The sequence below is a fragment of the Zootoca vivipara genome, chromosome 7 (genome assembly GCF_965207765.1).
Source record: "Zootoca vivipara chromosome 7, rZooViv2.hap1.1, whole genome shotgun sequence".
NCBI classification, from domain to species: domain Eukaryota; kingdom Metazoa; phylum Chordata; class Lepidosauria; order Squamata; family Lacertidae; genus Zootoca; species Zootoca vivipara.
This window is the reverse complement of record NC_142590.1, coordinates 56,087,022-56,107,425: the sequence shown is the minus strand read 5'-3', so window position 1 is coordinate 56,107,425 and position 20,404 is coordinate 56,087,022. Positions and strand designations below refer to the sequence as shown.

Here is a 20,404-nt window from a genome sequence, read left to right as displayed (position 1 = left end):
GAGTTCGCCATTCCCATCGCGCCGCGCCGCACCCTCCCTCCAGCTCCCCGGCGCGCCCTCAGGCAAGGCCAAGTGCGGCGGGGAACCAGGGAGTGCGGCGCGGTGGGCGGGAACGTCAAACTCGCGCTCCGCTGGGCTGGGCTCTGCCTTCGCCCACCAGCCCTGCTTCTAGGGAGGGGCACAGCCCGGCGGAGCGCGAGTTCGCCGTTCCCGCCCGCCGCGCTGCGCCCTCCCTCCAGCTCCCCGTCGCGCCCTCTGGCAAGGCCAAGTGCGGCGGGGAACCAGAGAGCGTGGCGTGGCGGGCAGGAACGCTGAACTCGCGCTCTGCTGGGCTGGGCTCCGCCTCCACCCACCAGCCCTGCTTCTAGGGAGGGGCACAGCCCGGCGGAGCGCGAGTTCGCCGATCCCGCCCACTTTGTGGCCCCTCCCCTTGCCCCCCCCTAGTTTTGATCCTGGGTACGCCCATGGGAAGATTCATGAACTAAAAATAAGAAAACTTGGAGAGTTTGCAGCAAGGTGAGCAGTAGAAAGAGGTTTTTTAGAGGAGGAGGAGGAGGAGGAGGAGGAGGAGGAGGAGGAGGAGGAGGAGGAGGAGGAGGAGGAGGAGGAGGAAGAAGAAGAAGGAGGAGGAGGAGGAGGAGGAGGAGGAGGAGGAGGAGGAGGAGGAGGAGGAGGAGGAGGCTTTTTTTACTCCCAGTCTGCTGCAATCTGCACCCACCCCCCACTTTTCCACCAGCTCCCAGAATTAACAACCAGCCATGTTGAAGGTGAGGGTAAGAATAGATAAAACTGTGGGCCCTTCTGAAAACAAGTTGAAACAGAGCTTGCAGTGGCTGGTTGTGTTTCAACATCTCTAAATGGAATGGAAAGTAGGGCAAGCTTAAAGTGGACAGTGTCTGCAAGCCTTGGTTTATATGAGTCAGTCCTTTAATGAATTACAAGCACAATATAATTGCAAAGTGGATAATAACCATTGTGGTATAAAACTTTACCATTCATTCTGTGCTGCTGTGACTATTATAAGGTCTGCACATGTCAACATTCCTGCGCTGAAGGAATAAACAAGGGTTCTGGGGGTGGGGGACAGGACTGCCTTCTAGGCTATTACTGTACAGTATTATGTTTGTGTGAAATGGCTTGAATCCATTATATATTAAGACTAACTCATGCGTTACTTCTTTGGGGGGGGGGGAAACTGGGCAGAACTGAATCTTGCTTCTACATCACACACACACACACACACACACACACACACACACACACACACACTGCCACCAACATCTCTCTGGTCCATTGGTTTCATCTCCAGCTACTTGTTTTCTTATCCTGCCTGCTTGGTTTTGTTCCTTTGATGCTAGATTTCCATCTGCTACTCTTCCCGAGGTGGGCAAGTGGAAGGACATGGTTGGCACAGCTTTCTCACTTGCCATCGTGGGCTATGTGATCAACCTGGCCATGGGCAGAACTCTTGGAACCAAGCATGGCTATGATGTGGACCCTAACCAGGTAACATTTAGTGGCTCTTTACAGAGAGAGAAGAATCACTCACCCCAAAGTTGGCCATTTCCAGGGTTGGAGTCTAGTGACTTGTCCTCAGAGAGAGAGAGTGCTAGATTTATAGGAGGAAAAGTAGGGGACTCTTAATGATATTTCCAATCCCTGCCCCTGCCCCCCCCCCAGTTTTAGTCTGTTCACTCCCCTTACTCTTTTAGCAATAGTACCTAAGAGAGCCATCACAAGTAAAAGGACCTCCTTGTAATTCAAACACTGCTATGGAGAGTTCCCCTTCAGACTCCTCTTAGTAACTGTAACACACATCATGGATGGATTATCCAGTATAAAAGTTGCCATCAAAGAGGATCCAGTGGAGGCCAAGTTACAATAGTCTCCAAGCAGTGAGACATTGGGTGTGCAACTGCTTGCCTTAGCGGGCAACACATAAAAACAAAAACTTGGGAAAGAAAATAATAGAATCTTAGAGTTGGAAGGAACCGAATGGATCATCTAGTCCAGGCATCCCCAAACTGCGGCCCTCCAGATGTTTTGGCCTACAACTCCCATGATCCCTAGCTAACAGGACCAGTGGTCAGGGATGATGGAAATTGTAGACTAAAACATCTGGAGGGCCAAAGTTTGGGGGTGCCTGATCTAGTCCAATCCCGGGCAGAGCAGGAATCACACGAAGAGGAGATAACACCTGCTCCACATGTTTGTCTTATGGGATCAGTGGGGGACTTGTGGCCCACCAGATATTAATAGACTCATCCCTAACCTACTGGCTAAGGCTGGTGGGTTGGAATCCAGTAACATCTGGAGGGCCACAGGCAGGGGAGGCCTGTCCTGTTTCACCCATTGAGGCAAAATAGGAAAGTGTCACCCCTGCCGCAGTCTCGCTTGCTGGGGTTGGATGGTGACAGATTCTGACATCTTGCTGGAAGCCATTTCCCAAGAGGCAACACCCCTTGGATTCCACACCTAAGGCAACTGCCTCGCTCTGCCTGATGGCCCTGTGGGGGAGATGCAGACCCCTCCCCCCACCCCAGGACGCGCAGCCTTCCTAAGTTGGTGCCGCCTTGAGCAGGACTGGCCCACAATATTTTGGCACTTGAGGCAAACCACAAATGGTGTCCCCCTCCCCACAAGGGAAGAAGGGGTGAGTGAAGATGCGCGTCATGAACAAGGGGAAATGAAGATCTACATTGGGATCTGCTGCCCCTGGGGATCCAGCCGCCCAAGGCAATCTCATGCGTGAGCCGGCCCTGGCCATGGGCTCCTTGATTCTTCCTTAAGGAGGCAGTTGCCAGCTGTAGTAGCTATCGCAACTGCGGCTTGACATGATTGGTTGCTTCTAATGTTATTTTTAACAGAACAATTTTTTCTTGTTTTTTGTCAAAGCTACTCTGGGTGCCTGTTGACAAAAAAGCAAAAGCAAAAAAAAAAAAGGATATGATATTTCACAACAACTATATGAACTCCAGCAGTAAGCATACTTTGTGCAAATCTCAGTGCCATTGTTTTAAATAGCTCCTGTACATTTCAGGTTTTGCTGGTCTTTTGCTGCTTGATAACTCTACTGCGAACTGGGCCCTGACTCAGAGAAGAATCTGGAGCACACACACACACATGGAGACTATTTGTTGGATTTTTAGCAATTAGTTCAAGCAATTAATTCCTAAGACCTCTCAGTCAGATTAAAGAAGCTTCTCCAAAGAGCAGCTCAGAAACTGTGTCTTCTAAAAATGCCTTGTGTGCATCACATGGCTGTGGAGTGTGTCCTCCCTCACTAGCACTTGCACAACCATGGCTTTTTAAAACAACAGATGCAGCCAAGTGTGCTACAGGTTACTCCTCCGGGACCTTTCTGTATTGGTTGCTGGATGATTCATCGGGGATGAGAGTCTCAGATTAGAGTTGCGGTTAAAGGAAGCCTGCAATAATGTTCCTGCTCTGAGGGTTTGCAAGAGAGTCAGAGAATCCTGGGATGCTTCTGAAGTGAGAAGAAGCAATTTTCATGGGGTGTGAAAGAGCCTTGGGTGATGTGATTGCAGCTATGACAGCAGTCTTTTGTATAAATAATGCCGCCCTCACATGTGAAGGAAGCATCTTGGAGCTATATGACCGCTTGACCTACTTTTTGTATCCCAGCAATAGCTGCCAAAGTAACCTTACTGTAAGAGAAACGTCATCTTGTTTGTTAATGCTGCCACCTAAACTGATTAGTCCATTATCCTTGTTTCCATAGGAAATGCTGGCCCTCGGCTGCAGCAACTTTTTTGGATCCTTTTTCAAAATCCATGTAATTTGCTGTGCTCTTTCTGTGACCTTAGCTGTGGATGGAGCTGGAGGAAAATCTCAGGTTATTAATTTATTGGTTTGTTTAGCCCCTATCTCCTCTCAAAGTAGGAGACTTTGTAAGATGAGCTCTGAGCATTTCTAGATCATGGATTAACTTGAACTAATTGAACATTCTTTTCATTGGGGAAATAATGTAAGGAGGGCTTGGGATCTAAAACAGTGAATACACCGCATCGTCTCCAAACACAAATTCCCAGAATGACATGGCTTTCAAATGAAAGCAAATGGCTCTTTTATACTGCAGGTAGATAACCAACCTGTTGTTCTGTTATTAGAACAGAACTGGCCCCATGAGTGGATCTCCAAAAGTAGATCCAAATAGTAACCATTGGCATTCATATAGTACTTTCAAATGTTTACAGCACTTCAGAAACATCATATTGTTGTAATCCTTACAACCCTATAAGGTGGGTCTATTTTATTATCTCCTATATGGGGCAGAGAGTGGAGGTTGAGAAAAAGTGGCTTGTCTAAGGCCATCTAGTGAATTCATGGCTGAGGTGGGATTTGAACCAGGAACGTCCTCATTTGGAGCTCCATTTTCACCACCACCGTACAGTGCACCAACTCCCCAACAGTTGCAATAAGTAATCATACTGATTTTAATTTTTGTCAGATTCAGAAACAGATATTAAGATTATGCCATTTTTTCATCTGCAGAAGTTCAAGTCATGTTGACAGAGAAGAACCTGTGGCCCCTCCAGATATTGTTAGACTCCAACTCCCATCAGCCCCAGCCAGCAGGGCCAATATATAATATTATAATAATAATAATTTATTATTTATACCCTGCCCATCTGGCCAGGTTCCCCCAGCCACTCTGGGCGACTTCCAGAAGGATATTAAAATACTTGTACAATAATCTGTTCAACATTAAAAGCTTCCCTAAACAGGGCTGCCTTCAGATGTCTTCTAAAAGTCTGGTAGTTGTTGTTCTCTTTGAAATCTGGTGAGAGGGCATTCCATAGGGCGGGTGCCACTTCCGAGAAGGCCCTCTGCCTGGTTCCCTGTAACTTGGCTTCTCGCAGTGAGGGAACCGCCAGAAGGCCCTCAGCACTGGACCTCAGTGTCCGGGCAGAATGATGGTGGTGGAGACGCTCCTTCAGGTATACTGGACCGAGGCCGTTTAGGGCTTTAAAGATCAGCACCAACATTTTGAATTGTGCTTGGAAACGTACTGGGAGCCAATGTAGGTATTTCAAGACCGGTGTTATGTGGTCTTGGCGGCCACTCCCAGTCACCAGTCTAGCTGCTGCATTCTGGATTAGTTGTAGTTTCCGGATCACCTTCAAAGGTAGACCCACATTATTGCAGTAGCCCAAGCAAGAGCTAACTAGAGCATGTACCACTCTGGCTAGACAGTCCACGGGCAGGTAGGGTCTCAGCCTGTATACCAGATGGAGCTGATAAACAGCTGCCCTGGACACAGAATTGACCTGCGCCTCCATGGACAGCTGTGAGTCCAAAATGACTCCCAGGCTGCGCACCTGGTCCTTCAGGGGCACAGTTACCCCATTCAGGACCAGGGAGTCCTCCACACCTGTCCGCCTCCTGTCTCCCACAAACAGTACTTCTGTCTCATCAGGATTCAACCTCAATCTGTTAGGCGCCATCCATCCTCCAACCGCCTCCAGACACTCACACAGGACCTTCACCGCCTTCACTGGTTCCGATTTGAAAGAGAGGTAGAGCTGGGTATCATCTGCATACTGATGAACACCCAGCCCACTAATCTCCCTCAGCTACCAGACTACTGACTTATATTGCTTCTTGCTTCTACTACTGACAGATAGCATAACATAAATTGCAGGTCCTTTTTGTGATAAGTTACTTTTCTCTCCTCAGATGGCAAGCTTTTGTGTGGCAGTGGTCGTGATGATAACCATGTTGTCCTTGGGAATCTACCTTGGCCCTCTTCCTAAGGTAAAAAATTGTACCACCGAGCATGAAGACATGCTTCCAGACTGTGTGGTTCAGACTTATCTTCTGCTGTATTTACACCACAGGCTTATACTGGCTTAATAGTCATTCCCTTTCCCCAGAGAACCTCAGATATTGTATTTTCTGAGGTGACCTAGGGATCAGAGAATTGTATATGCCATCACCAATTTAAAACCCCAGGAGTCTTTGGGAGAAGCAGACAGTTGAACTGGTATAAAACCAGTATAAATGAGAAATGTTTGTATGCGTGGTGTCTTAAGTTCCCCATCTTTAACTAAGGGAGGCCTTTCTGTAATAGGCTTGGTCAAACAAATCCCAGTGTGGTGCCTTTTTGATTTCAGATGGAAGGAAATGACTGGCTAAATTCAGAGTACAGTACTGTACTTGCCAGAAAGTTACTCTAACTCAGAGGTCACAAACTTTTTTTTTTTGGTCCTGTGAGCACATTTGCAAACCAGAGGAACTGTTGTGGACACTGTTTCAGTTACAATTGGCAATGAAAGGGAACATGGTGACAGGAACCAGGCATGTGGCAGGACTGACTTCTTATGAGGCTGCACAATTCTGCCACCGAGGCTACATTCCTATGCATGCTTTCCTGGGAGCAAGTCCTATTGAAAACAGACTTACTTCTGACTAAACATGCATAACAACATAACAAACATGCATAACAAACAAACTAACGTGCTGCTAGTTTATTTTGCCTGTGACCTGATTCTAGTAGGAATTGATCTACAAGACAGTTTGGGCCTGCTTGGGCAGGTATTGTGTTGAAAAAGGACAACCACTCTATAGCATATTAATGATTTATTTGGCAATGTGCAGCAATATCTGACTTACAGCATACTCTGGCCTATCAAGCAAATGTAGCCAATGTGGCAGAAACAGGAATGACACTAGGGCTGCAAAAGTTCGGTATATTCTTGAGGCTTTTTGTTATCTATTTAATGTTGTGTGATCTTTATCGCAGGCTGTGTTGGGAGCCCTGATAGCTGTGAACCTGAAGAATTCTCTCAAGCAGTTGACTGATCCTTACTACCTCTGGAAAAAAAGCAAGCTGGACTGTGTGAGTGCCCCTTTTTAAATGGCTTGGGTGAGAAGGGGGGAGCCTGAACCTATTGTTTGGTATGGGTTAAGTCACTCCTTTGTAAAGCACCACTAGCATGAAGCCTAGAGTATTCAATGAAAACGAGAAACCATTTCCACATGCAATAAAATCCCCTTGGAGTTTATAAAAAAATCTGGGTTGCTAAGAATAAAGGTAAAGGGACCCCTGACCATTAGGTCCAGTCGTGACCGACTCTGGGGTTGCGGCGCTCATCTCACGTTATTGGCCGAGGGAGCCAGCGTACAGCTTCCAGGTCATGTGGTCAGCATGACAAAGCCGCTTCTGGCGAACCAGAGCAGCGCAGGGAAACGCCGTTTACCTTCCCGCTTGGAGCAGCACCTATTTATCTACTTGCACTTTGACGTGCTTTGGAACTGCTAGGTTGGCGGGAGCTGGGACCGAGCAACGGGAGCTCACCCTGTCGCAGGGATTCGAACCGCCGACCTTCTGTTCAGCAAGCCCTAGACCAGGCATCTCCAAACTTCGGCCCTCCAGATGTTTTGGACTACAATTCCCATCATCCCTGACCACTGGTCCTGTTAGCTAGGGATCATGGGAGTTGTAGGCCAAAACATCTGGAGGGCTGCAGTTTGGGGATGCCTGCCCTAGGCTCTGTGGTTTAACCCACAGCACCACCTGCGTCCTATTGCTAAAAATATCAGGCACTTTTTTTCTAAATAATCTAGCAAACATAGCTATGGAGATATATTTCAGCCATGTCTTTCAATGATAAACCAGAACAAATATTCCATAAGAACTCCAAGTGTTAAATTCCAAATAAAACAATGCAGGAGTCACCCTTGAATAAGCTGTATTGCATATTTATTCTGATAATAAGATATCTATTTCCTTGGCATATAATTACATTTTCTTGCTGGAGTTTATGAATGCATAGGAATATATTTTAAATGAATGTTTATGAACAGAGCCCAGTAAAGATAACTTCTGAACTAAATGTTCAAATGGTTAGTGTATGCAATATACAGGCCTGAGCTGTCATGACAAAGGCTACAATTGGATGCCCCTGTTTATCATGATGGGAAAGAACCTTAGACATGTGAACTGCTTCCTCCCTCTATAATGCAACCATTATGGAAACTTTTGTTTCTGTTTTCTAATTAACTGCAGTTTTGCATTACATTTGAGTCCTAATTTTAACTATGGTATAGTTAATCTTAAGTATGGTTTGTTTGAAAGAAATCAGCTTCATAACCTGTGGTTTCATAACATCGTTTATTTTGGTGGAAGAGCATAGCCAAAGTCTGTTGCTATGATGCGAGCTGCCTTTTAGAGCCTGTTGCCAACAGTAATAATACTGGTGGAGGGGAGCATATGATTCCCATGAGAAATGACTCAAGTTTGATCTCTGACATGGGAAAGAGACCCTGGAAATCACTTAACAATTAATACTGGTCTAGTCTAGTACAAACCTAGTACAAAGGAGCTTCCAATATCTAGAAATTGTGCCTTGAAACTCTTAGATAATGGCCCTCCAGGGAAGGAAAGTCCTTCACAAAAAAGAGATAAGGGTTCCAGGCATTAGCTGATGTAAAACTAACTGGCATGAGCACCGTGGAAATAGCAAATGATCTTTATAAAGGTTTGGTTGTTGGATATTTTGTTTGAACAAGATTTACAACAGTAAACTACCGGTAAATTAGTGTAAATTGTGCCAATGTGTGCTCTCCAGAAACTGCTTTATCAGTGAAAAGAATAATCCAAATATTTCAGTCACAGACATCAACAGTTTTCTTAAAACGCTGTTCAAATAGAAGCCAAGGGAGATACTTCTTTGAAGTTCGGAATATGGAATTACACAACAATGGACTTGAATTCAGTCTTGAAATATGCTGGGCAAAACACCTGACTCAATGACGCACCTGCACAAGTAGTTAGTTCGGAACAGCTTCACAGGCACATACCCTTGAGTAAACTGTATACAGGAAAAAAGAATATAAATCATTCCTGATCATAAGTAAACCCCATGGAGTTCAATAGGGCTTACTCCCAGGTATATGTGTATAGGAGTACATGCTGAAGCAAGTCTGAGTGCTCAATATACATATTGGGGTGGGGGTGTCAGATCAAATGTTCAACTAATAGCAACCCCTGCAAGATAATCTAGGTTGCATCTTGTTTTTCCTGCCCCAGGATGGCAGAAGAGATGACAAAGGGGAAACGGGGGGCCTTGGGGCAGAGGACACCATGCACAGCACCGAAGCAAATACAGTAGATCTTAGGAATACAGTCACACAAACAATTGCACTAGATTGGTCCAACTTGTGTAGATCCCACAGAACCAGCAGATATGTGCTGGCAAAAAGTCAACACACAACCACTTCACCAAAAATGCACCAGTTTAAATACTCTTGGAAGAACTGCATGGGAATGGCCCGACGCTTGCTGTAGATACTCCAGTATCTTAGCTGAGATCTTCGTTTTTTCCAAACAGAACAAGAGATTTAATAGGCAACAATAAACCGAGTGTCTTCATGCCAATTTGAGTTGAGCAAAGCAAATTTGTCCACATTCACCTGAATGGAAGTGTCTAAGGAGGCAACAACTTAACTCCGGGCTATAATATCCCAACCTTAGCTTTGCAGATATATTTAAAATCCCAGGCCCGTCCACTTCATCCTAGTATCCACGTTCCCCTCCCCATTCCCAGTACAAGGAAGTGACCGGCTGTGTTTTATGTCTTTCCACAGGTGGTCTGGGTGGTGAGCTTCCTGTCAGCTTTCTTCCTGGGCTTGCCCTTTGGACTCGCTGTGGGAGTGGGTTTTTCCATCCTTGTGGTGGTTTTCCATACCCAGTTGTAAGTATTTTCCTGTTGTGGCCTGTAATAGAAATGCCCAAGGAGGGACATTTTCCATCATTTGTGTCAAAATTTCAAAGGCAGGTGCTACTCCCAGCACGTGGAACATGAAAGTACCAGTCCCTGTTAGTAAACAATGATGTCAGTTTCAGATAACGGCTAGTTAATCTGCCATTCCCATAAATATATTCCAAGGCTGGTATAAATATGAAAGTATTTACGTCACGCTTAAAAACACCTGTGGCACGTATCCTCCTTCTCTCAAATCCATTATAGATACAAGGGAACTCCCACTTATTACTCACGAAACTCTCAGTATAAGCGATAAATGTGATGCTGGGCTATGCTGATATTTCTTGTGGCAGCTTTACCCAGAGAGGAAGTCAAGGTGAAATTAGATCATGTAGTTGTGCAGTTAATTTAAAAACAACAACAACAACCAAATAGCTGGTGGGGAGAACTAAAATGGATTGAGAATGTGGCATTGCAGAAGGAATCTTTAACCCATTGTCCCTGCTGGGATCCTGATTTGAACCACACATACCCCGCCTCTATTCACGATGGGAGGAAAGCTCTTGTTGGCATCAGTGAGCATTTTCCTCTCCTTGTGAACAGCAGGGTCAATTCCAATTGGGACTAGGGCAGGAATAAATGGTTAAAGGCTTCTTCACAGTCCCAAGTCGACTCCCTCCCATCCCCGTTAGCATCAGTTGGAAGAAATGCTTTATATTCAGGGAGCATCTTTGGATGCAACTGTTTCACCATGGTAGACGTTAGCAAAGGACTAAGCACAAGGACCTCTGCTTTTCTTGGTTTCTCTCTTCATACCACTAAGGTGTGCACTAGGTTAGGTCTTTCACCATCTCAGAAAAATAAGGGGGGGGGGTGTTTTGCAGGAAAGCTTCCCACAAAGGAATAAACTTGTAGACTGCAGAAGATGCTTGCAGGACTCACATTGGTATCTCCCATGCCTGCAATGTAGATAGGAATGTAGAACCAAAATGTCATGGACCCCATGGTGTCCGTTATCGTTGATGGACAGTCTCTCCCGTAAGGACTAGGAGGAATCCCCAGACCTTCTTACCCATATCGGCCTTGCAAATTCAGGCCACAGAGAACTCCATGCCATGAGGGTAATGTGTGAATCAGCATTTATTTCCCTGTGGTATAATTCTGATCTTGTAAGGGATCTTGAGGAACCACTTGTAAAGGCGCACCCTTATTCTCATTCCCCCATTCGTTTTTTTCCAATTGTCAAGACTGCTCCCTAGTGTGCTACCAATTGTCACCACATGGGGGCACATTCATGACAAAAAAGATCAACTGTGGAAAACTTAATTGTTCACAACGCAGCGGTTTTCCACTCTTTTGAACATTGTGAAACACATCCAGCAAAAAGAAGAAACTCAACCAACTTTTTAATGTATATACTGTAATATGATTCAGAAGAGACACTCTTCCTTTCTTCACACCCTCAGTCATCAATTTAGGATGGTGGTGTGAAGGAGAACAGCAAATGGGGCCTCACAAACGCTATTACATATTGCTAGACCAGGCACCCCCAAACTGCGGCCCTCCAGATGTTTTGGCCTACAACTCCCATGATCCCTGGCTAACAGGACCAGTGGTCAGGGATGATGGGGATTGTAGTCCAAAACATCTGGAGGGCCGAAGTTTGGGGATGCCTGTGCTAGACTAATGAAGCTACTCTGTTTTGTTTAGCAAGATTAGAGCCACTGCTGCTGCTGCTGTGTTTTCAAGAGATTTCTTCCATTGGCCCAGTGTAATGGGAATCAGAGATAAATTTATTGATATTCATGGTGTGTTCAAATACAAAGCTCTACTGGCCCTTTTATTTTATTTCCTCCAACTGTGGGCATCACTAGTTCTAGAGTGATTTTCTCCCCTCCCAACATCTCTCTGATTGGGATGAAGAGTGTAGATTGGTTTCATAATCTCTCCCCCAATTTGGATAGATCTGGTATAATAATAACAATAATTATTATTAATAATAATTTATTTATATATAAATACCCTGCCCATCTGGCTGGCTTTCCCCAGCCACTCTGGGCAGCTCCCAACTGAATATTAAAAACACAATACAACATTAGACATTAAAAACTTCCCTAAATAGGGCTGTCTTCAGATGTTTTGGAACATACCGTAGCAGTGACATCCACAGGTACGGTAGTTAAAGAGGAAAAATTTTACCTGGCACCTAAAGCTATATAATGACTTCTAATGAAGTTAAGCACACAATCCTTTCTTTTTCTTTTTCACTTGCATCATTGAACTGTATTAACAGGAGCTTCAGTGAAACTGCTTTTTTTTTTAAGGCTGTCTATATTTTGACAATGGTTTCTTTCCATTTTCTTTCACAGTCGCAATGGTTGTGTCATTGGTCCTGTAGCTGCTACTGATATATACAAAAATCCCAAAGTCTACAACAAGGTAAATGCAGTGCTGTCAACTTTACCATTTTTTGCGGGAAATTCCCTTACTTTCATATCCGGGAGTTGGCAGCCCCATAGGATTCCTTATCTTCAAATCCGGGGGTTGACAGCTATGGGTAAATGGGTCAGAAAATAACCCTGCACTTCCTCCTGTTTTTGTCATCAACACACCAGTGAGATGTTTGCTCTCTCATCAGATGTGATTTGAGTCTGAGCATCTATTTGTTGTGCAAATTGTGCATAGTATTGATGGCCAAAGTTGTCCATTATTGTTCAGTAGAATTTGAAATTCACTGGCAGCATTGCTCTTTTCTTTTGTAACCATTTCCATGGCTAACTTTGTTTGTGCACCACATCCCAAACCAGCAGTGGGAGCTCACTGCTTGCAGAGTAAATAGGAATGTGTATGCCACTGGCATGTCCAATTATGTTCTGTGCGATAGGGAATCTTATATAGACATGATCAGACTTGGCAAACTAATCTCTAAGGCATGGGTAGGAAAACTAAGGCCCAGGGGCCGGATCCGGCCCAATCACAGACGGTCCAGAAATCAGCATGTTTTTACATGAGCAGAATGTGTCCTTTTATTTTACCGTAAATTCATCTCTGGGTTATTTGTGGGGCATAAGAATTCATTCATTCCCCCCCCCAAAAAAAATATAGCCCCCCCACCCCCACACACACAAGGTCTGAGAGACAGTGGACCGGCCCCTTGCTGAAAAAGTTTGCTGACCCCTGCACTAAGGCCCTCCTTTGTAGCCTGTTTGGCTAAATTGAAGAGCCAATTCTATCTGGGAAGGAACTTCACTTTAATTTAACTTTTGCAAAGGGTGAAAAGTGTGCAAGATTAGGAAAATGTACTTTCTCGCTATGTTCCTTTCCCTAGCAAGAACAGAGATGAAAGAGTTAGCGGAAAGTAGTAACTCTTACCAAAGTGACACCACTTTCAGGAAGAAAGCAAATTGGGGGAAATCCACATGTTAACAGGTGCTACATATTCAGTCCTGCAACAGGGCGCACATAGCCTAGGATTCTGCCAGCCAGCTGTTTAGGTGACAGCTTGTGCTGGATTGAATGGTCTCCCCCATCTGAGATGCGCTTACCCACCCAAAATGTGTAGATTTGGAGAAGGAGCCTGCTGCCACAGTGCAGCCATTATCGCCCACATTCATTTCTCCTTAGATGAGCATGAGAAAAGGGTTCTTTACTAAATCTTCCTTCTTCTTTTAAACATCTCAAAGAACTGCAAGTATACCATTTGAACCCTGAAAACTTTTCTCTTTCTTTGCAGGTCCGAGAAATTGAAGGAATTAAAATTGTTACCTACTGCTCCCCTCTTTACTTTGCTAATTCAGAGATATTCAGGGAGAAAGTTATTGCCAAGGTAATAAAATAAAATAAAATAAAACTCTATTGTGTAGGCAACGATTAACCATTTTTCGCATTATAGGAACAGATATTTACCTCATGCCAAAACCATCGCGATGTACAATTTTCCTCACTAAGCAACATCAAATGTCTTGCAAACAAAAGCGTATATTGAACCTATTTAGTTCTCTCACTTAGTTCACTGACAAACGTTGGGAGTAAATAAATGAGTAAATAAAAAAAATAAAAAGTCATACCACTTGGCGTCCTGCACCATCAGTTTTCAGAGCTCAGCCTACCTTGCAGTGACAAGCCTGGAACACCAAAAGTTGGGGAGAGATGAATAAGCTTGGTAGGGAAAAATTTCGAAAGGCTTGTCTGGCACCTACTCTGATGCCTTTTCAGGGCCAAGTGAATATATTATTTATTTCCCTAGGATTTCCTCTCAGATTCCATTGTGGTTTCCCCATTTTTCTCTGTATTTTGTTATTTTATTTTTAAAATAAGTGTATGTATCATTATCACCACCCAAGGACATCTTAGGAGACAGAAGCAGTCACTGGGCAAACCAGTGTACTGTACTTACACTTGCCCTGAAATGTTTTGTTTGAATCTCAGATTGAAGCCAATATCCCAGCCTACCCAGTGCTTCCTGATGAATATAACTCTTGCTCAAGTTAGGAAGACACATTTTTAAATGTAAGAGGATCCACCTCTCCCTTTTCAGGTCCACCATTTATGGTAGGAACTGTGGATTCCCTGGGTAGAATTCAACATGGCACCAAGGAGGTCACTCCATTCTGCTTGCCTGATACAACGATCTTGCCTTTCCTTCCTCCTTTGCACTCTCCTGGGGAGTCTCCAGGACCACCACCCCACCAATTGGGGTGGGATGCAAGAGAGAAGGGAAAGCCCTGGGGGGCCCTGGAACTGGCTTTCACTTGCAGGACAGGGTCGTTGAACATGGCAGCCTGTAGGAGTTGAGAACCACCTGGCTTACTGTCTTTTATTTGAACAGACTGGTGTGGATCCCATCAAAGTCTACTTGGCGAGGAAAAAGTATGTGAAGAATCAAGAAAAGGCAAGGGCAACATCAGAGAAAACAAGCAAAGTAAAATCTCTCTTCAGGAAAAACAAGGTAATTTAGCAATTTTCCTAGTTGTGAGAGATCCTTTCTAGGCGTGATACATGAAGGGGTTAGCCTTGTTGGAGCGCCAGAGGGCAGTTTTGTTGGGGATAGGAAGAGAGCCCTACTTATTCTGGCCTTTTTTTAAAAAAAGAAGTTGATCTGTGTGCTGCAACAGTGGAAAGAGGCTACCCACAGCCTTAAAAAGAACTGTTGTTGCTGCTAGATTATGGGATAGCATTTGTTTGCCACTTTGGGGGGAGATTTCACCAGCCTTCATGGCCCCTCCTAAACCTGTCTGGGACAGTGGAGGAGCAGTCAGCCTCCATAGAATATATTTTTTATTAAATAAACTTTTAAAAAAGTTCACATAATGATGTGGGAAAGTCATTCATCACGTGTGACTTCATAGGCACTATCCAATAGATGCCCGTGACTTTCATGTACCACATTTTGTTCTCCAGCCACTATTGCAACTGATGCACTAACTAGGGGGAAGGGGGGGATTTCTTTCCCCAAAAATATTGAAAACAAATGTAACATTTTTTGTAAGTTGCTTTGGGTCACTGTGGAGAGCTGTTGCGGGTCAGAATAGATAATGCAAAGTGTAGTATGGTCAATGGGAGGGATTTAAAACAAAAACTTATCACAGTAGGTAAAGGAAAAGGAAAAAAAACCCACACTCCTTTCTTCACCTGGTTGGTGCAAGCCTGGCAGAACTTAGAGAATAGTGATCTCCCCACCACCACCACATGTACCAATTTCCATACAGTGGCTCTGCCCATAATTCAACTTAGTTGGTCTCTAAGGTGCTACTGGAAGGAATTTTATTTTTATTTTTTATTTTGTTTTGACTACGTCAGACCAACATGGCTACCTACCTATAAATGAAAATGAGGTGCATAATTTAAAAATCGCTATTTATCCCAAGTGTCACTGTTTTGAAAACTCTGGCCTAATTCCTTGCCAACTGGAAGGACAAGAATTTTTTTTGAAAAAATACTCAGCTAATTGCCACATATGAAACAGGAATTACTTGATTAGCAACAAGATGTTTGCAAGTTGATTCTGCCACAAACACAGGGTGTGTTACGGAAACAAACAAACCTACCTAACAATGCATGCACCTATAGACCACAGGAAGCTGCAGGTTAAACCAGGGACTGGATTATGGTGCTAGCATGCAAATTGTTGTTGTTGTTGCTGCTGCTGCTGCTGCTGCTGTTATTGTTGTAATATTAGGCCAGACTGGTCCAATAAATGTTGGACGAGACTGGATTTTTTCCTATTAGTTTTATCATTATAAGGCAAAGAGTATTCATCAGTTATTTGTTGCAAATCCAGTGCAAGCTACTGAATTCTACAATGAAAAATGTGAAGAAAATGTATGAACTTGCTAAAATTGGGAATTGATGGGGCCTTCCTTCCTTCCTTTGTCCTTCACTTGTATGTTTGTTTGTTTTTTTATTATCTATTACTGTCTTTCTTTGGAATTATTTAGTTTATTTCATAAAATTTATATACCACTTGATTGTAAAAAAACAACAACAACCAACCAACAACCCTCAAAGCTGTTTACAAAAAGAATTAGTAGATAAACAACCAGCAGCTAGCAGTGCTGCTTATGATTAATGCTGGAATCCCTCAGTCTTACCTCATTCAGGAGAGTCCTCTGACTCTCAGAAGAGCCTTTTTTCAGTATTTCAAGCCAATATTTAAACGATATGATATCAAAGTTTGTATTAATGTATTTAATACATTAACACGGCTGGTGTTTATTTAATAGCATTTTCTGATATTTTGCTAACCACTTCAGATACCCACCATGGTAGAAATGTGGTATAGGTGCATAAGCATGCATGCATGTCACAGGTTCAATCCCCACATGGGACAGCTGCTAGATAATTCTCAGGGACCCTTCCAACTCTACGATTCTATGAGTCTATGCATATATAATCAACATATAATATAGGAAACAAATATTTTATTTATTTATTAAACTCATTCGTCACGGTTTGTTTGTTTCTTTGCCAATGCAACCCAAAGCTACTCACAATAAATGAGTAAGGTGCTACTGAAGGAATTTTTTTATTTTGCTTCGACTCAGACCAACACGGCTACCTACCTGTCACAATAAATGAGCAATGAAAATAAATTAGAATAAAGATGAACTTGAATGTGGTACCCCTTCCTTTATTAGACTATGTCTCTGCAAGAGCTCCAGAAGGATTTTGGAAGCGTGTCTCCAACGGATACCAACAATAACCAGACCTCCACAAATGGTAAAAGCGTCTCCTACATTAACTTCAACCCATCTGAAAAGCAGGCCAATGCCTCCTGTGAACAGGGAACCATCGCCAGTCATCGCAGCAGCACCTGCAGTGCTATCCCGGAATCAAACATTGACCCCATGACCACAGCGCCCCCATTTGTCAACTTCCACACAATTATCCTGGATATGAGTGGTGTTTGCTTTGTGGACCTGATGGGCACGAAAGCTTTGGGAAAGGTCAGTTTTCCTCTTGCTTCCACCTCCAGTTTATTTCTGTGACGTTGCATTGCCTACTGAATTCGTTCTCTTTAAAACTTCCCATTGAGCTCTGTTAAGGAGTTTTAATAACAAGAGCTGCAATAGTCTTATTTTTAAGAAAAGGTGGCAGGCACAATGTTGGTAGCATTAGGCTCGTTTCAGCCAGTTGTAAACGCTGCCAGATAAGCAATCAGAACAAGATGCTGAATCCAAGGAACACAGGTCAGTTCCCAGAAACAGATTGTGACCCTTGCGCTCCTCCTACAGATCTCCTTCTGCTGCGCTATCCAAAGCTCAGCCATTGTTTACTGAGCCTGAACACTTGGTGATTCCCATTGCTGTTCAAGGGTTACACATTGCATCACTATCACCTGAGCTAAGCACTTTTTGAAAACGCAGTGCTACATATTGTTTGGTGTCGTCGTCCCACCTCATGACACTGGCAGCAATGTACCATGTCTTGAATTTGTAGTGCATCCTAAATTCATGGTCTCTCGGATTTTGTGTTGTAAAAGCTAATAATGTACTCTCCCCCCCCCCCGGGTCTCCTCATATAGCTGTGCACCAACTATCAGAGGATTGGGATTCAAGTATTTCTGGCAAACGTACAAGGTAGGTCTATTGCTCTTTGTACCCTATTTCCTCTATCTTCCATTTTGAGGGCCTTGAAAATGGGCAGAATACTGTAACTGTTGGAAGCAAATGAATTTATTGCATGTGAAACACATTGCCATCTTCATATTAATTGCAAAAATCTAGGTACTGCACAAATTTACAAGTGCTGTTCTGCAGTGTAGCATGGGGACTGAGTAGGTATTTAATAATGCAGCAATAACGCAAATCAAGTTCAAACATCACTGAGCAACACCCTCCGACTTTTTATATATATGCAAAGTAGCCTCGGAGGCTGCCAGGCTATTTGTCACTTCAAAATTTGCTTTCACCAATCTGCTTTTCTTTCTGTGGGTGAAAATATACTCATACACCCTATCTCCCCCATGGTTGGGAAAACAGCTGGTGGGGTGGTTATAAAAAGAAATATGGCCATAAGTGGAAGGGTTAAACAGGCTCTATATATCAGGGGAAGAATCACACAACTGAAACTGATGGTTGCATATAGTTTCTGTCCCTCTAGTAGTATTAAATATCCAATGTGAATTGGTTTTGTATCAGTTTCCTGGTGTAAACTCCTTGTTTCATTGTGGCTGCTTTAGCCAGCTAAAGGGTTCAGGGCATGACAATTCATAACAAGGCCTGTTTGTAGCCAGCAGAAAAGACGCACAATGCTTTAAAATAAATAAATCACACAACAGTGTATGAAGAGGCAGGTGTAAGAGACTTTCATGATTAAGGGGTTGGTGTTGGTGTTTTTTTTCCTTCACTGCATTGATTTTAGATTCAGGGTTGCGTGTTTCTGAAATCATTAGACATTGCTAATGGTTGTAAATGTGTGACTTTACTTAACCATAAGTGGTACGATTATACCTCAGATTTCTTGAACTTGATTGTTCTTGGAAATAGCATGCAATTGATATGCCAAAGCAGCTTAAATCTGGAAGAAAGCTGGAAACACAGAGGAGGGATGGCAGTTCTACTGAGGCAAAAGTATAGGGTATTTTTTTTATGATTGCAATTCAACCCACATTTTAACTTAATAAACATATAAAATCATGTGGGCTTTTGCCTTTTGCCTCCAGTGGAATAGGGGTGTTTCACCCACAGACTACCCTAAAACACCCTTGTTATCCCACAATGATTCAAGAATTATCCGATTTCCTTAAGAGTGTTATGATAATGGTGGTGAAATTAATGAATTACTCTACATATTGGAGCTTGGTCCATGGGGTCACGAAGAGTCGGACACGACTAAACGACTAAACAACAAAATTAGAGCTTGGACCCGGGTTCTAAATAATGTAAGTCTCCAGATCTTAGGGGTTTAATGACACAGTGACTCTTTCTATACCACTTCTTGTCCCAGAAAAAATATTTGCCAACACATGACATGAGCCAGCTGCTTCCAAGTGTACAGTTGGGGGGGGACATTTCCCAACAAAGAACCTGCAGTCCTCCTTTGTCCTCTTGCTCAATCCATTAACATTTTGAGCTTCAAATTCAAACAGCAATAGGGTTTCATCCTAGTTCCATATACTTGTGTCTGATTCTTAACAATTGCAACAGGCCCTATGGGCTTTAAATACTGTACAGTGGTGCCTCGCTTAACGAACGCCCTGTAAGACGAAATTTTCGCTTAAAGAAAGGATTTTTCTAGCGGAGGTTGCCTCGCTAGACGAATTCATTTTACGAAAAATTCGTCTAGCGAATGTATTATCATTTTGAATTATATAGGCCTTCTACCTATTATTCTTGCTCGCAAATCTAGTGTATAGGAAATGCCCTGACACAAATAATTTTCCAGCACACAGCTCCTGCTAGCAGTTTAGTCTATATAACTTTCTCTCCTTTGTTAGCCCAAGTGTATGATGATATCCGCACGGGGGGAGTCTTTGAAGAAGGAGGTCTTGAGCCCAGTCATCTCTTCGTGACCATCCATGATGCTGTTTTGTTTGCGACAATGAACGGAAACAGAGCCACACAGCGTCCTGGCTTAGAGCAGGTATAGATTATTCACTGTCTCTTCACTCTTTTTGCCACATACATGCAGCGCTGTGCATGTGTGTTTCATACTCTTCTGCTATCCTTTCAGACGTTGCCTAAGTGGTTATTAATCAGATTGGCTAATAGGCTTTTACTTTTCTTACACTTCGATCCTGCCTTTTCTCCAAGAAGCTTATGGCGGCATACACAGTCCTCCAATCTTTATAACAACCCTGTTAAGTAGGTTAGGCTGAGAGTTGTTGACTGACCCAAAGCCACCCAGTGTGTTTCATGGCTGAGGTGAGATTTGAACTTGTGTCTCTGCAGTTTTAGTCCTACACTGTAACCAGTATAGTATGTATGAATGCAACCAAACCTTCTGCCCTCTTCTTATTGTTCACCACCACTAACAGACTCACAGCCTTACACCTCACCACTGGAGATCCTATCAATTGCTCCTCCGATCATCAGATACTGTACACCCATTTTCAAGCCTAGCTTTGCACCTGTTAGCAACTTTTTTCAAAAAAAGAAAAATGCTAATATTATTTCTGCCACAACAGACTCTAAAGAGGAAGCTCTAGTCTAGGGGAATGAGATAACAGGCTC

At 43.6% G+C, this 20,404-nt stretch overlaps 1 protein-coding gene across 1 annotated transcript in view; it reads left to right on the top strand.

Annotated features, from left to right (window-relative positions):
* The window catches only part of SLC26A9 (solute carrier family 26 member 9), a 61,423-nt gene that overhangs the window by 36,963 nt on the left and 4,056 nt on the right, over nucleotides 1–20,404 (top strand). The window contains exons 9-19 of the mRNA XM_035122272.3: nucleotides 1,359–1,506; nucleotides 3,743–3,856; nucleotides 5,701–5,778; nucleotides 6,767–6,862; nucleotides 9,613–9,719; nucleotides 12,101–12,170; nucleotides 13,465–13,557; nucleotides 14,560–14,679; nucleotides 16,868–17,176; nucleotides 17,755–17,809; nucleotides 19,669–19,814. Of these exons, the coding sequence (XP_034978163.1) occupies nucleotides 1,359–1,506; nucleotides 3,743–3,856; nucleotides 5,701–5,778; nucleotides 6,767–6,862; nucleotides 9,613–9,719; nucleotides 12,101–12,170; nucleotides 13,465–13,557; nucleotides 14,560–14,679; nucleotides 16,868–17,176; nucleotides 17,755–17,809; nucleotides 19,669–19,814 (1,336 nt within the window). The remainder of the gene's footprint in view (nucleotides 1–1,358; nucleotides 1,507–3,742; nucleotides 3,857–5,700; nucleotides 5,779–6,766; nucleotides 6,863–9,612; nucleotides 9,720–12,100; nucleotides 12,171–13,464; nucleotides 13,558–14,559; nucleotides 14,680–16,867; nucleotides 17,177–17,754; nucleotides 17,810–19,668; nucleotides 19,815–20,404) is intronic.